Genomic DNA, 12,945 nt, shown 5'->3' with positions numbered 1-12,945 from the left:
CTGTGGGGCCCAGTGGCACGTACTAGCTGTTAACTAGAGCCGGGTGCTATAGGAGTGTCCTTTGTGTTGGTTGTCTGTACTCTCACGTTGTAGTGCAGCCTTGGTTGCTGTTTGCATGTCAATGGGAGGTATTGATTGTCAGACTGTTTGGTTGAGGACTGACCATGACTACAGTGGAGGAGCTGTTTTTGCAGGGGCTGCCCCTATAGAGCAGGATTCGCTGTAGCATGGCACTGGTGTCTACCCTGTATACACTTTGGTTGTATCTTCCTGGCAGGCACCCCGGTGATGCTCCCGCTCTGTCCAAAGATGGCCTCCAAGTATGTCAGCCCTAGGGACTCCTGGAAGCGGCCCGGCCACAGGCCTAGTTCAGCTGCAGCCTGTGTCCTGCCCAGGGCTACCTAGCTTGACCACAAAGCAGGATGCAGATGGCTGCCACCCGCACCGGCTTTGGAGGTGCCTGAAGAGTTCCAGTTGTGAACCACAGCCAGCTTCCACTAGTGCCATCTTGGGTCTGCACAGCAAGAGGTAAAGGTCAGCTGAAGCCACACACTGCTTGTTTGGGTTTTGTGAAAATTTGAGAGGTTTTAGGAAAGTCTGCAGCACGAGCCAAGACAGGATGTTTTTTTTTTTTTTGGAAGCAGCTTGGGTTTGCTCCCTAGTTAGGTGGGGCAGGTTCTCAGGGATTCACCAGGGTGGGATGGACATTGTTAGCCACGTTGATGTAGACTCAAGAGATGGCGGCTCCCATGTCTCACACCGCAACGGGTGATGGATCAGTTCAGAAAGAATGGATTCTACAAGTACCTCTGTGTGGGAGAAAGCTCCCCTCCAGCCGTCAACCTAAAGCCAGAAAACGTATTTCCTTTCCTTATGTCCCTGACATCTTTTGAACTACTGCCCAGAGTTGGAGCTCAGAGCAAGTGAGTCCCTCAGTTAGTAATCCCATTCCCAAGTCCTTTAAGAGAATTGACTGGGACTCTAGCCATCCTTCATCTCACCCAGCCACTGCTTTCCACACCCAGAAGTTATGGGGACATCTCTCTCCAGCACTGGAATCCTGGGCTAGGATGCCTGGTGTGGAGCTGGGACCACTTGCACCTCCAGGTGGACCACCGCATCCACGATATCCCTCCCGATTTTTAACAGTCAAACAGGGGTCTGGCATCAGCTTGTTCTGTTTTTCTGCCCCTCCTACCAGTTTCGAGGTGACTTCTTCTGTATGTCCTTAGTGGTAGGACGACTTTGGTTGAACTAGACTTCAGGTGATGCTCAGTGATGATTGTTCTGTAGTTTAGTTGTAATTTTGATGTGGTCATGAGAGGAGGCAAGCATGGCATTTACCTACTCTGCTATCTAGACCACAAATCCCCAATTTTTCAATTTTTGATACCTTAATAGATTTCTTTATAAAACTGCCATGTGACAACTCCTGGAACTAACATTCACGTAAGACTCCTTTTCAACACATTATCATGTCACTCATATGAAAAGTATGCTAACGTAATGTGACTTAATTGACAAGAAGTCTAGACAAAAATTTTTTTCAAAGTTTCTTTGGCCACAAAAAGGACCATCAGCACAATCTTCTGTTTCCCTTGATGGGCATGTCTGTCTAATGAAATTGCTTAGACCTGGCTACTGTGACTGAAATACACCAGCTGGAAGGTACATCTACGTCATTGGTCCACCACAGGGGTCGCAATGCGATCTTAGGATGGGAAATCCTAGGGAGCCTCTCCTCCAGAGGACAGGAGGATGTCAGGGGAATGTTGTTCTGCTTAGGAAATAGTGATACAGTTTTCCCTGTCCATCGGGAAATTGTCATCCTGGATGACACATCAATCTTTTCTGACATCGAACTGTTAAATCTTTAAAAGCGTATGATTAACTCAAGTGAATGGAAAAAGATTAGTTTCTAAACTTGCAAAGCTAGGAGCACTATGTTACTATGTAAGGCCTTGATTGGACATTCATTTCTACTTTTACACTTGCATCTGTTTCCTTTTTCAAAATCCAACAAAGAGAAAAGTATATTCTTTTCAGGAAACATTTGCACAATGACCCAGTATTCTTTAATGATGAAGAAAACAAATTAGAACATTAAAAGTAATTTGTTCTCCAAATCTCACTAAAGGGTTTACATTTCAAGGGAAATTCAGAATTCTGGATCAAATCCTTACTCAAATGCCTGGACTCAAACAGATATTTGTAGTCCGATGTTTGTGACAGCATAATTAGCAACAGCCAAAAGTTGGAAAAACCCCAATGTTGGACAAACGAAACGATAAATGAAACGTGGTATACATCAAATATTGCCTTTAGACTATCGCAATCTTTTTTTATAAAATTCTTACCACAAAAATCATTAATTTTATGAACTGAGATTTCTTTCTCTGTGGAGAGGAATTACATTACTCCCAGCAAGTAGTATCAACATGGATACGGTACTTTTATTAACGAGACTGTTCTTATTGTCTAAAATAGTATTATATGCTACTATGACAGACATAAAAATTCCTTTGCAGTATGACAGAAATGAAGAGACTAACTTACCAAGCTTGTACCTGACAGGTTCCTGTGAAGGTGTTCGATTATGCCCTCTAGCTTTTTATTTATCGTTTTTATGACAGCATTTTGAGTTTCAAGCCTAAAGTGAATATTTTGACATAATTATTCTCACACATTGACTTTAAAGCATACCACATAATCTCTGAACAAATATCTGAAGGTGCAACTACATAAAATCTTACAAATTCAAAAGCGCATGATTTGGCAATTGTGCCATTTTTCTAGTTGTGAATTGTGGATAATGTGCAAAAGTAGAGATAATGTACACAAATTACTCTTTTCAAGGTAGCTCAAAGCTGACATTTTGACCCAGCTTCACACTCATGTGTTTATTGTTATAACTGATCTAATTGTCATAATACACTACACGTCTGCTTTATAAATACTCAAGGTACTTTCTGTGCTGCTTTAAATTATACCTTTGCACATGATCTTGGATCTTCTTGGTACATTGCGCATCCTCTGCATGTCGGGCACTTGCTTCTTGCTGCTAAAATAAAGAAAAAGTGATGTTGAAGTACTGATGATCTATGACATCTGACAATTAAGTTCGCAAACTTGTTGCATGATGTTGCTCCCCTTTTTTTTTATATGTGTGAGGGATTGTTCATTATGAATTTCCACCAACTGGACAAACAGTTAACCAAGTTTACTCTTTGGAAGTGCTGAAACGGTTGTGTGAAAAAGTTAAGACGGCCTGAACTTTTAGCCAACGACTCATTGCTCTTGTATCACGACAATGCACCAGCTCACATGGCACTGTCCGTGAGGGAGATTTTAGCCTGTAAACAAATAACTGTATTACAACACCCTCTCTACTCTCCTGATCTGGGCCCCAATGACTAAATATGTCATTACCCAAAGATAAAGAAAATATGGAAAGGAAGACTATTTGATGACATTCAGGACATCAAGGGTAATATGATGACAGCAATGATGGCCATTCCAGAAAAAGAGCTCCCAAATTGCTTTGAACTGTTAACTAGGTGGTGGCAGCGGTGCATAGCTTCCCAAAGGAACCTTTGTGACTGTAGTCATATTCAGCAAGGAGGTATGTAGCACTTTTTCTAGAATGAGTTCTCACACTTAATTATCATACCTTGTAGTACAAATGACCTGAGAAGTCACACATACTGTATTCCAAGCATCCCATCAACTCTAATTTTAAATATTCACATACGTGAATTACCAGCCTATTCCAGGGAGTTTGAAAGCTAACAGGCTACTCTTGGGGGCAGTCAGACAGTTCATGGAATAGTTTGAGGGGCAGTAATTAAACAAGAGCAAAATGCCTGGGCTTTTATCCCAAGTCCATCAGTTATTAGCTGGGTGACCTTGAGCAAAATACTTAAATTTTTTGGGTCTCAGTTTCTTCATGTATAAAATGAGACAATAGTGGCATCTACCTCACTGGGATATGGGGAAGATTAAATTAGGGAACATATGTAATAGAAAAGGACACGGCACACAATAAAATCAAAGGGTTTGCAGTTAGCATTATTAGTGTTGCTGTATTTTAAGTTCTAATACAATTTGATATTTTACACGGATGGGATGCCAATGGAAGTGGTCTGTTACACCAGTTACAGTGAAATCATTCATCAAACTATTGGCAATGTCAGCAAATGGGGAGCATTAAGCCCGGAATAGAACCCCAGTACTAAAATCCTTTTACCAATTCCACTAGCCAACAGTACATTTTCTCTGCTTGTAATAATTTATACGTTACTATGTCTCTGTACCACTCAGTGGGTAATGAGTAAGGACTGCAATGCAAATACCACCTCCTGGATTGAGCATACAATTTACATGACCATGAGAGGCAGGGTAAAGCCACTGACATGGAAATAACGGAACGGACTCTAGTGCCAAACCCAACTTCCCAAATCAATTCATTCCCAGCAACTGATTAGGTTGGGATGTGTTAGCAAGCACTCAGAAGAGTAGATGAAAGCACCATGCTCTGGCAGATCAGAAAAGGCATCCTCAGAACTGTACAGTAAGAACGTGCTATCAATCTGTACACCCTGTCTGGCTGCAGAGAGGAAGGGCTGGTTCCCTGTTATTTTATTTTTTTTATTTTCATGGAGAGGGGAAAACGACCATTTCATTGAACAATTTTCTATTAGATTCGTGCTTTCAATTTTGTACATAATTGTGAGAAATACTTTCAGAATACAAGTTTAATTATATCAATGTCTCCAAGGGGAAGTATTGGTTTGGTATAAAATATTTAATTTTATCCTAACAACTGTTAAAGAAAACATTTTCAATTTATGCAAGGATAGGTGCCATCATATCAAATACTATTTCCCCTTAGACAAACTTATACTTAGAAAGACAGAATTCTCTTTCATGAAAAATTAAAACTATGTCAAATTTTGGGCTTGATTGCTCTGCGCAGACTATCTGACAAGTTCTGAGGAACATGTGTTCAATGAGAATTGGAACAGTCAGAGAAAGCTTCACGGAGAGGTGAGACTGGGAGCGAGAAATCCGGGGGCAGGGAAATCAAAACATTGGCTCCCCCATAGCTTGTAAACTCGTGTTCATAGCAGAATTATTAACAGTCAAAAAGTGGAAACAACACAAAGTCCCATCAACTGATGAATGGGTAAGTATTTTGTCCACAAAGTGAAGTAATGTTGGGCAATAGGAAGAAATAGCTAACAATTGATATGTGCCACAACACGGTTGAACCCTGGAAATGAGATGTTACGTGAAAGAAGCCAGTCACAAAGGACCTCGTATCTTGTGATTCCATTTACATGAAACATCCAAAATAGGCAAATCTATAGAGACAGAAAGTACATTGGTGGTTGCCTGAGGCTGGGAGAGACAGGAAGACGGGTGACAGCTAAGTGATGTGGGGTTTCTTTTGGGGGTCATGGAAATGTTCTATAATTGTGGTGATAGTTCCACAATTCTCTGAATGTAACAAGAGACATTGAATTGTATATTTTAAATGGCTGAAATATGATATGGGAATTGCATCCCAATGAAGATTAAAAAGAAAAAAAACAATAGTAAATCTAGATTATTTTCTTAATTCTCTATTGTGGGTGTGCATAATATAATGATCTACGTATTTCTATACTTTTAAAATATTTCTAAAATGAAAACAAAATGAAGGAAATGCCTACTTCAACTGGTTTGTATAATGAACTTTCTGTACAAGTCAGTCTGAAGTCCATGAAACATATGCCAATGCTGTAACCGTTCACAAAAGCGATGATAAGAAATAAGACAAATGTCTGAATTGTGCTAGTAAACATTATCTTCTGATCTTAAATGGCTGCTCATCGTGGTCATGGACCTATCACTACAAAAGATTGTTTAGTAGGAAAAAAGTCTCTCGATTTCTATGAGGAACTCTGCCTATTTCTCAACGTTACCAAGGGTATAGACTACAAACACATACAATGCAAATAGCAGGATGGAAGCCAGAATTTAAGGAAGAAGTGCATTATAAAGATAATAAAATTATAATAAATTAAGTACAAGGAAAACACAAAAGAGAGCTGCCTTGAAAATCAGCATCCTAAAACACTTTATATTAATCAACTATCGATGAACTGTTGACAGGTTACATTTCACACATACCTGACTTGGGAGTTGCTCTAATGTCTTGAAATCCTGCGTCTCAGCTTCTGAATTCATATGCTGATGTGATCTAACCTGCAGTGAAGCCTCTGACTTAGGCAGTTTTTTTATGGTGTCCGGTAGCTCTCGTTGAAGTTGTCTCCCAACCACCTAGGAAGATGATTCTGTTAGTGATTTTATAATCCCATCTATTAAATTACGTTAAAATTTGCTAACTCTAACATATTAATACAATACATAGCTTGAAAAAGATCACCCCACGCATCAGTTCACCTTCTTTTCTTCTTTTGGACAAATTCTGTTTACTGAATCTGGGTAAGACACAGAAGGTGTGATCCTGCTGCCCACTCACTATTACGTAGGTTACTTGAACAACAGATTCAGCCCCACTCTCCACTTCCCCTGATAAAGCTGCAAAGCTTAACAATCTCCTGACATCTCAAGGGGAGCTAGGTATGTCGGTGGGACTAGTGGTAGTCAATTCTACATTGTGGAATGTTTTCCCCCTTTTTTATCACAGGTTTAAATTGACTTCACAGGTCCTCACGTATGCAGTCCACTGCTCACAACCTTCCAACAGATTCCTGTATCTTAGAAGAAAAGCGACTCATTCCACTGGTCTTCAGGGCCCCAGGTAACACGGCCTGGACCTCCCTTCCTGCTACACATGAATCCTGCCACCCCTCACTCGTCTGAAAATGGAGACCCAATGCCAAATTAATAAATCAGAGACCGCTGCAATTCTCTTTGAAATGGACAAACTTATGTCCAAATGATAGTAAATGGGCCTTGCGATGAGAAATATGAATTTGTAAAAATATTCAGAGACTATTATTCATAGCAGTGGGAAGATTAAATCAAGTAGAGTTTTGATAGAACTCCTCACATTTGTCCCAAATTATGATTTAATGAAAAATTAGCTGCCTTTAAAGAGGTCACAGTTCATAAGAATACATTATTTGAGACTGAAATAGTTCCAATTTATATCAAATTGACATGAATAAAAACAAAATTATACCAACTAAAATGTGGAAGAAACTACTGAGGGAAAGGGACAGCATCTACACTTCAGTTCATGGGGGAAATCTAGAATTAACTGTCTAGGTAATCCACTTAATTGAACCCTTATCTCTAAAAACTCTGTTTGCATAGGAGCATTTCCATTTATCTGCTTCATAATGGTACTGCAATGTGGTAACAGAAAGATGAAAATTATTAGTGAAGCGGTCTAAGACTAAATCATTCATATCAATGTGTATCTATTAATAATTTATACCTTAAAATTTCATAGTCAACACAATGCCTTACTCACAGGAAAGCACCTCACAGGTCTAAGTTTTATTGGCTGGATACAATGTATGCTTTTAAGCTGTTAGAGCAAATACATTTGTAATCTATGTATGTTTAATATTCAGCTAGTTTGCAACATTTAGCCATCATCAAATATTTGAACACTGAATTTTCTTTCAGGAAATTTGAAAACTATCTTTCTGGATACTTACTTCTTTTTCTGATTTATCCTTTTTATACTGGCACATTCTTCCATTCAAGTGATTCAATTTGTTGACAAAATCCTGATGTTCCTCTTTCAACATACGATCTTGTTTTTCAAATACAGCTTGAAGCGCTTTTTTGAGCTGCTGAAGCTGCTCTTGAATATTCATTCCTGAGTTTTCCTTATTGTCACTTTTGTTGAACGCATCACCCAGTTGCCGTGGAAGAAGCATCTTTCCACTTTGCAGGTCAGAACCTTTCTCCTTTGGGGAGTCCGGCTCTCCAGTATATGTGCTCACTTTTCCTTGTTTCCTTTGATGCACGTGTTCAATTTTTTCCTCTTGACACTGAGTTTGGTTTGGGTCTTTCAGTACAGGTTCAAAAACCAATGTCCTGTCTCTGACAGCATATCTAGTGTGAGGGAGCTCTGTGTCTAAGCTATTGGATTTACTTTGAGCTTTAGAAAGTTGCTGAAAAAGAATCTCAGTGTTTTCTTTTAGGTTACACCTAGCAAACCTGATTTTGTCCATGAAATGCAAGCATTCATCTCTTAATCCCTGGAAAGCATTTCGTAGGTGTCTTATTAATTGCTTACAAAGCTCATAATGATGGAGAGAAGCACTAGCCAGCATATAAAGGTCGGATTCCGCTTCTATTTTCAATCTTTCTTTGCTTCGACTTTCATTCTCCAGTTGAGAGTTCAGCATTGTATTCTCGGCTGTTGGAACATTAAGCTGTCTGTTATATTCAAATACTGTTTTTGTTAGTGTTTTGTCATTCAGTTTTATCGTCTTTTGAAGACGGTCATCCTTTTGTTTTACATTTGCAGTGTCCTCAAAGTATTTTTTTTCCATTTCCTGATTCTGAGGTTTCAGTGTGTCCAGTTGCAGTCTTAGTATGGCGATTTCATCCCGCAACATCTGATTTTCACGCAACAGGTCTTTTTCTTTTTCGTAACTCTCAGAAACCTAAGTAAAACAAAGGAGACTTGTAGCTAGCACTCAATGAAATGGCATATCATGATATCGTCTGAAATTAAAGAAGAACCTAAATGTTTATATAATGAAAAGGTTGTAGTAAGTGGATATCCCATTGGAAAAATACAACATTGAATGCAAACCTCCAACTTTATACAAGCATAAATTCCCCAGAGTTAAAAAAAATTTAATGTAAGATGCTGAATCCATGAAAGTGAAAAAGAGAACTTTAAAATCATAAGAGAATTTTAAGAGTCTCAGAACTGGAAAGGCAGCAAACCCAGAAGGCATGAAATAAAAGAGTAAGAAGTTTGACTACATTTTAAAATAGAGGTTACCGTCTGAATATACACCTATCCCACAGTAAGAGTATTCACTCTGCATATATTTGGACTGATCACATTTCCTAGAATTCTTTTTCCAAGAATACTCAAAATATATTTTACCTTTCTAATATTTTCAGAGTCACCTATAAGATTAAATCTACTAATCACTGATAAATCTAGGCATTGCGCTAAGCACTTCTTTATACATCAATGAACTCATTTCGTTATCACAATCTCGAACAGAATGATTAAAAAGATGAGCAAGGTCAGGATTTTCCCCAGGACTTTGGACTCTACAATAGTATGCTTGCTGCTCTTCTAGTGTAAACATATAAATTCAAAAGACGCCTTAGATTTCAAAATACTCAGGGAAAATAAGCTAAAAATTATAGAGCTCTTCTTAGAAAATAGTGAGATTATTTGCTGCTGCAATAAGTGTTATTTCCCTTTCATGATGTTGAAAGGAGAAATAAATGTGAAATAGGGGAAAATACACCGACTTCTTTGAATAAAATACTCACCGCTAAATTACCACTAAGTATGTATCGTGGCATCCAATATCTTCAAAAGTTCCTAGTACTGAAGTAGGACTCTACTGGGAGCAAATTGTTCCTTTTCTCAAAAGCAGGACAAGGAGATCTAAAAGACGGTCTCTGACCTGGCTATGCTTCTACTCCTTACAATCAGTGGAAGTGAAAACTAACCTCTCTGCTAACACAGCAAGGGGATGAAATCCCTGCCTCAAACTGAAACTTCTGTTCTCAGTAGCAATAGATTTGAGATTGTAAAAAGCTCATTGATCCACGTAAAAAGTATTGAAAGCCTCCCCTATAGATGAGACATTGGGAACGTCACTACTTGATTGTTGGACATAAATGGATTTCAGTCAAGAATATCATTTATTGCAATGGACGGAAAATCTCACTTCCCCTAAAATACACACACACACACACACACACACCTTTAACATCCTCTAGAATTCCCATAGGTACAACATTGGTTTTCAAAATATGTCCATACACAAATACGCACACACATATTTGAAAATAACTAAACAAAATACCTCAGAATTCATTTTCTTAAGATTTATTTTTGTCTCCTTTTGTTGTTGAAGGCAATTGGTCAGAATTGCATCTTCTAATATTCTGTTGTCCTGTTCTTGAGAAAGTGGCCTCTGCGTGTCGTTTTCCTTTTGTACAACCTAGAGAATCGAATATGAACAAAGAAAAATTAGAATGTAACTAAAATTTAACTGTTAAAAATCTTAATCTACGTTTACTTATTCCTAAATTATTGGATTGTAACTAGAGAGTGAAAAATAAGTTGCCTTAGTCTAAATTAGAAGAAAAACATGAACCCGCAAAACTAATTTTGTCACCGTTTGCACTAAACAATCGCTTATATGTTAAACCCACCCCAAAAATGAAATAGTAAATGATTTTTAATGTCACAGAGGCTTCCTCACTTAAAATAGTTCACCACACCACATCTTAAATAGTGAGCCCCTATAGTGAATTTAAGAATATCTTTTGAAGATTAATAACTGGAGAATAGGCAAACTTTAATTAGGAGCCCACATCATTAACATCAATCAGTAAGAGAAGTAAATTCCTACATATTAATACAAATTATACACTATGATAGTGTTATACATTGACATAGTTATCTGTTGCATCCAATTCTAACTTATTCAACACCCACTAATAAGAGCAGATCAAAAATTAAGTCACATTTACTGATTTCCTACACTGAAATGAAAGAAATTAGAAAGTTATTGTTTGTGCCCTAATAACCAAAGGTCCCATCCTGGAAAGCGTGATTCTCTTAAAAGTCAGTTGAGTTGATTGCATGACCCCATTCTCTCTCTGAATGTAGACTCAGACGTCCATTACACAGAGGTCACAAGGAAGAATCCATCTCTAACCTTGGCCTTAGTGACAAGCCATAGGGAACTGCACATTTTGAACCACTGACTCCTTTCACGTGAGCCCGAATCAGTGGCCATCATTTTCACATGGTTCATAATTTCAACTGTCTCATCACGTGATTCAATATTTGATGTTACTTTCTTTGTTATGTAAGGGAGTTATAAAAATTAAAGGAGCAAACAATATTCAGGACTTTATTATTATTATTGTTTGCCTCAATTCAAGGATAAAGTTGAGCTGTGAATATGTATAGATGCTAACAATATTTTAAGTTTTCTAACTAGTTCAAATGTTATACATATCATTCAATTATGACCGTGTGACTCGAAAAGGCTAGCTTGAAAGGTAATTTCAATTGGACTCTATTATATTATTAAAGCACAGAAAACCATATTATACTAGAAATTTAAGCTTAATTTTTACATACACGTGTGTAGTTCTTTTCATTTCCATCAAGCCTCGCCTGCCCTTCCTCCGATGTCATTCCTAGGTGTTGTCCTGCTGACAAGTCTACATATTAGTTAAAACAAACTACTTAGAACAGTCAGATAAAAGCTATCATCTTTATAGATACAGAAAATAACATCTTATCAATTGAGAGTTCAAATTAAGCGTAATCTTTTCCTGAATACTTTACTTTACTTAAGAAATACTTCTAATTAGCTCACACTTCAACAAACCATTTGGGTAATATGTCACAAAGTAAAAGGCATACAAACGTGTCAAAAATGAATCCACCATTTCGTTCATTGAACATCGATGGAAAACCAATCAGAAACAAAACGCAATTTAGAAATACAGGACAAACATATCGAATCGCACTATATACTCTGTTCTCTACCTCGTAATTGTACCTTTTGAACAACACCCTAAGATTCAACTGCAACGTCATTCATTGTTTCCACAATGACTGTTACTTCTGATGCATTTATCTGTGTACACCCTTCCTTATAGCTGAAATGTTTTCCTCTACTATTCTGAAAATTTCTTTTCACCATTGAGGATTCAGCACTGGGGTTTAAGGAAGAAGGGAGAGAAGAGGAGACAGACTGCGGACACAGCTGAGAAGGAAGTGCTATGCACTAAATTTTCAATGAATCCCAATACTGCTGCAAAAGTCAATTCTAAACTATATAATGCCATAGAAAATCCAAGAAATATTTGGTTGTTGGTTTCAAAGGTGCTTTTTCAGTTACATCGAATAAAGTTATAACCAATACTTGTGAATGCCGAGCTATAAAACTAAAGCTAAAAAACTGTTTTGTTTCACTAGGCAATCTTTAGATCTTTCTGAAGTTTGCCCATCTGGTCCCTATGTGGTACATATAATCCTGCTGCCCACTCCCCAGTGTACGCTAAATACTAGTCTAAAGGAAATCACCCTTTCACCTCATTCTCTTTCTTATTTCCGTATGTTACTGTGCTTCAGGAAGAATGCCAATGTCTTGCTAAAAGTCATTCTGTTTGGTTGTAAGTTGCATAAACAGAGTAAACGTCAAGTAGATTTTGCCACAAAATGACTGTTGGAAAGTCAGAACTATGATGGGGCTACATAGAGGTGGGCTGGGGTTGAACACTTTCTGTATCTTTATTTCCTTCTTTGCTTTCTCTGTTTTCTGGCAGCGGTGATTCACACAAGTCATGGAGCCTATGATTACCTAACAGAAACACACCTACAATCTGACTCTTTTGTTTGTCTATTACGGTCATCTGTCCAAACTCTGTGGATGCTGACAGAGGTTTGCTCATCGAGTGTGATGCAAACGGCCTTTTATCACCAACTTTCCAATCCCCGGATCTTTGAGAAGTTCCATGATCGAAAGTCAAAGAAGTAGCATTCCATTTGGAAGAAGCTGAAAATAAAGTTTTCATTTATTAGGAGGTAAAAATAACACAAAGTTGACCATCTTGAGAAACTTCCTTTTTCAGAGAAGCGGCCCCACGTCCTCCTTTTCCCCGAACACACTACTCCTTCCGAGCACATTTTATTTTAAGTGTCCTATATTGCCATTCTCATAGGTAAGTTTAATTCATTATTGTCACTCA

General features: G+C 38.1%; 1 protein-coding gene across 1 annotated transcript in view; it reads right to left on the bottom strand.

Annotated features, from left to right (window-relative positions):
- Positions 1-12,945, bottom strand: part of LOC148759160 (ankyrin repeat domain-containing protein 26-like) — a 116,566-nt gene that overhangs the window by 19,330 nt on the left and 84,291 nt on the right. Inside the window, exons 10-15 of the mRNA XM_088793134.1 lie at positions 11,327-11,404; positions 10,035-10,172; positions 7,677-8,636; positions 6,175-6,324; positions 2,991-3,061; positions 2,557-2,650 (exon numbers count right to left, since the gene is read on the bottom strand). Of these exons, the coding sequence (XP_088649260.1) occupies positions 2,557-2,650; positions 2,991-3,061; positions 6,175-6,324; positions 7,677-8,636; positions 10,035-10,172; positions 11,327-11,404 (1,491 nt within the window). The remainder of the gene's footprint in view (positions 1-2,556; positions 2,651-2,990; positions 3,062-6,174; positions 6,325-7,676; positions 8,637-10,034; positions 10,173-11,326; positions 11,405-12,945) is intronic.

This window comes from Rhinolophus sinicus, chromosome 1, assembly GCF_057876585.1.
Source record: "Rhinolophus sinicus isolate RSI-liver-muscle chromosome 1, RSI-T2T, whole genome shotgun sequence".
Taxonomy (NCBI): domain Eukaryota; kingdom Metazoa; phylum Chordata; class Mammalia; order Chiroptera; family Rhinolophidae; genus Rhinolophus; species Rhinolophus sinicus.
Note: the sequence above shows the minus strand (reverse complement) of the source record. Positions and strands in the feature narration are given on the sequence as shown.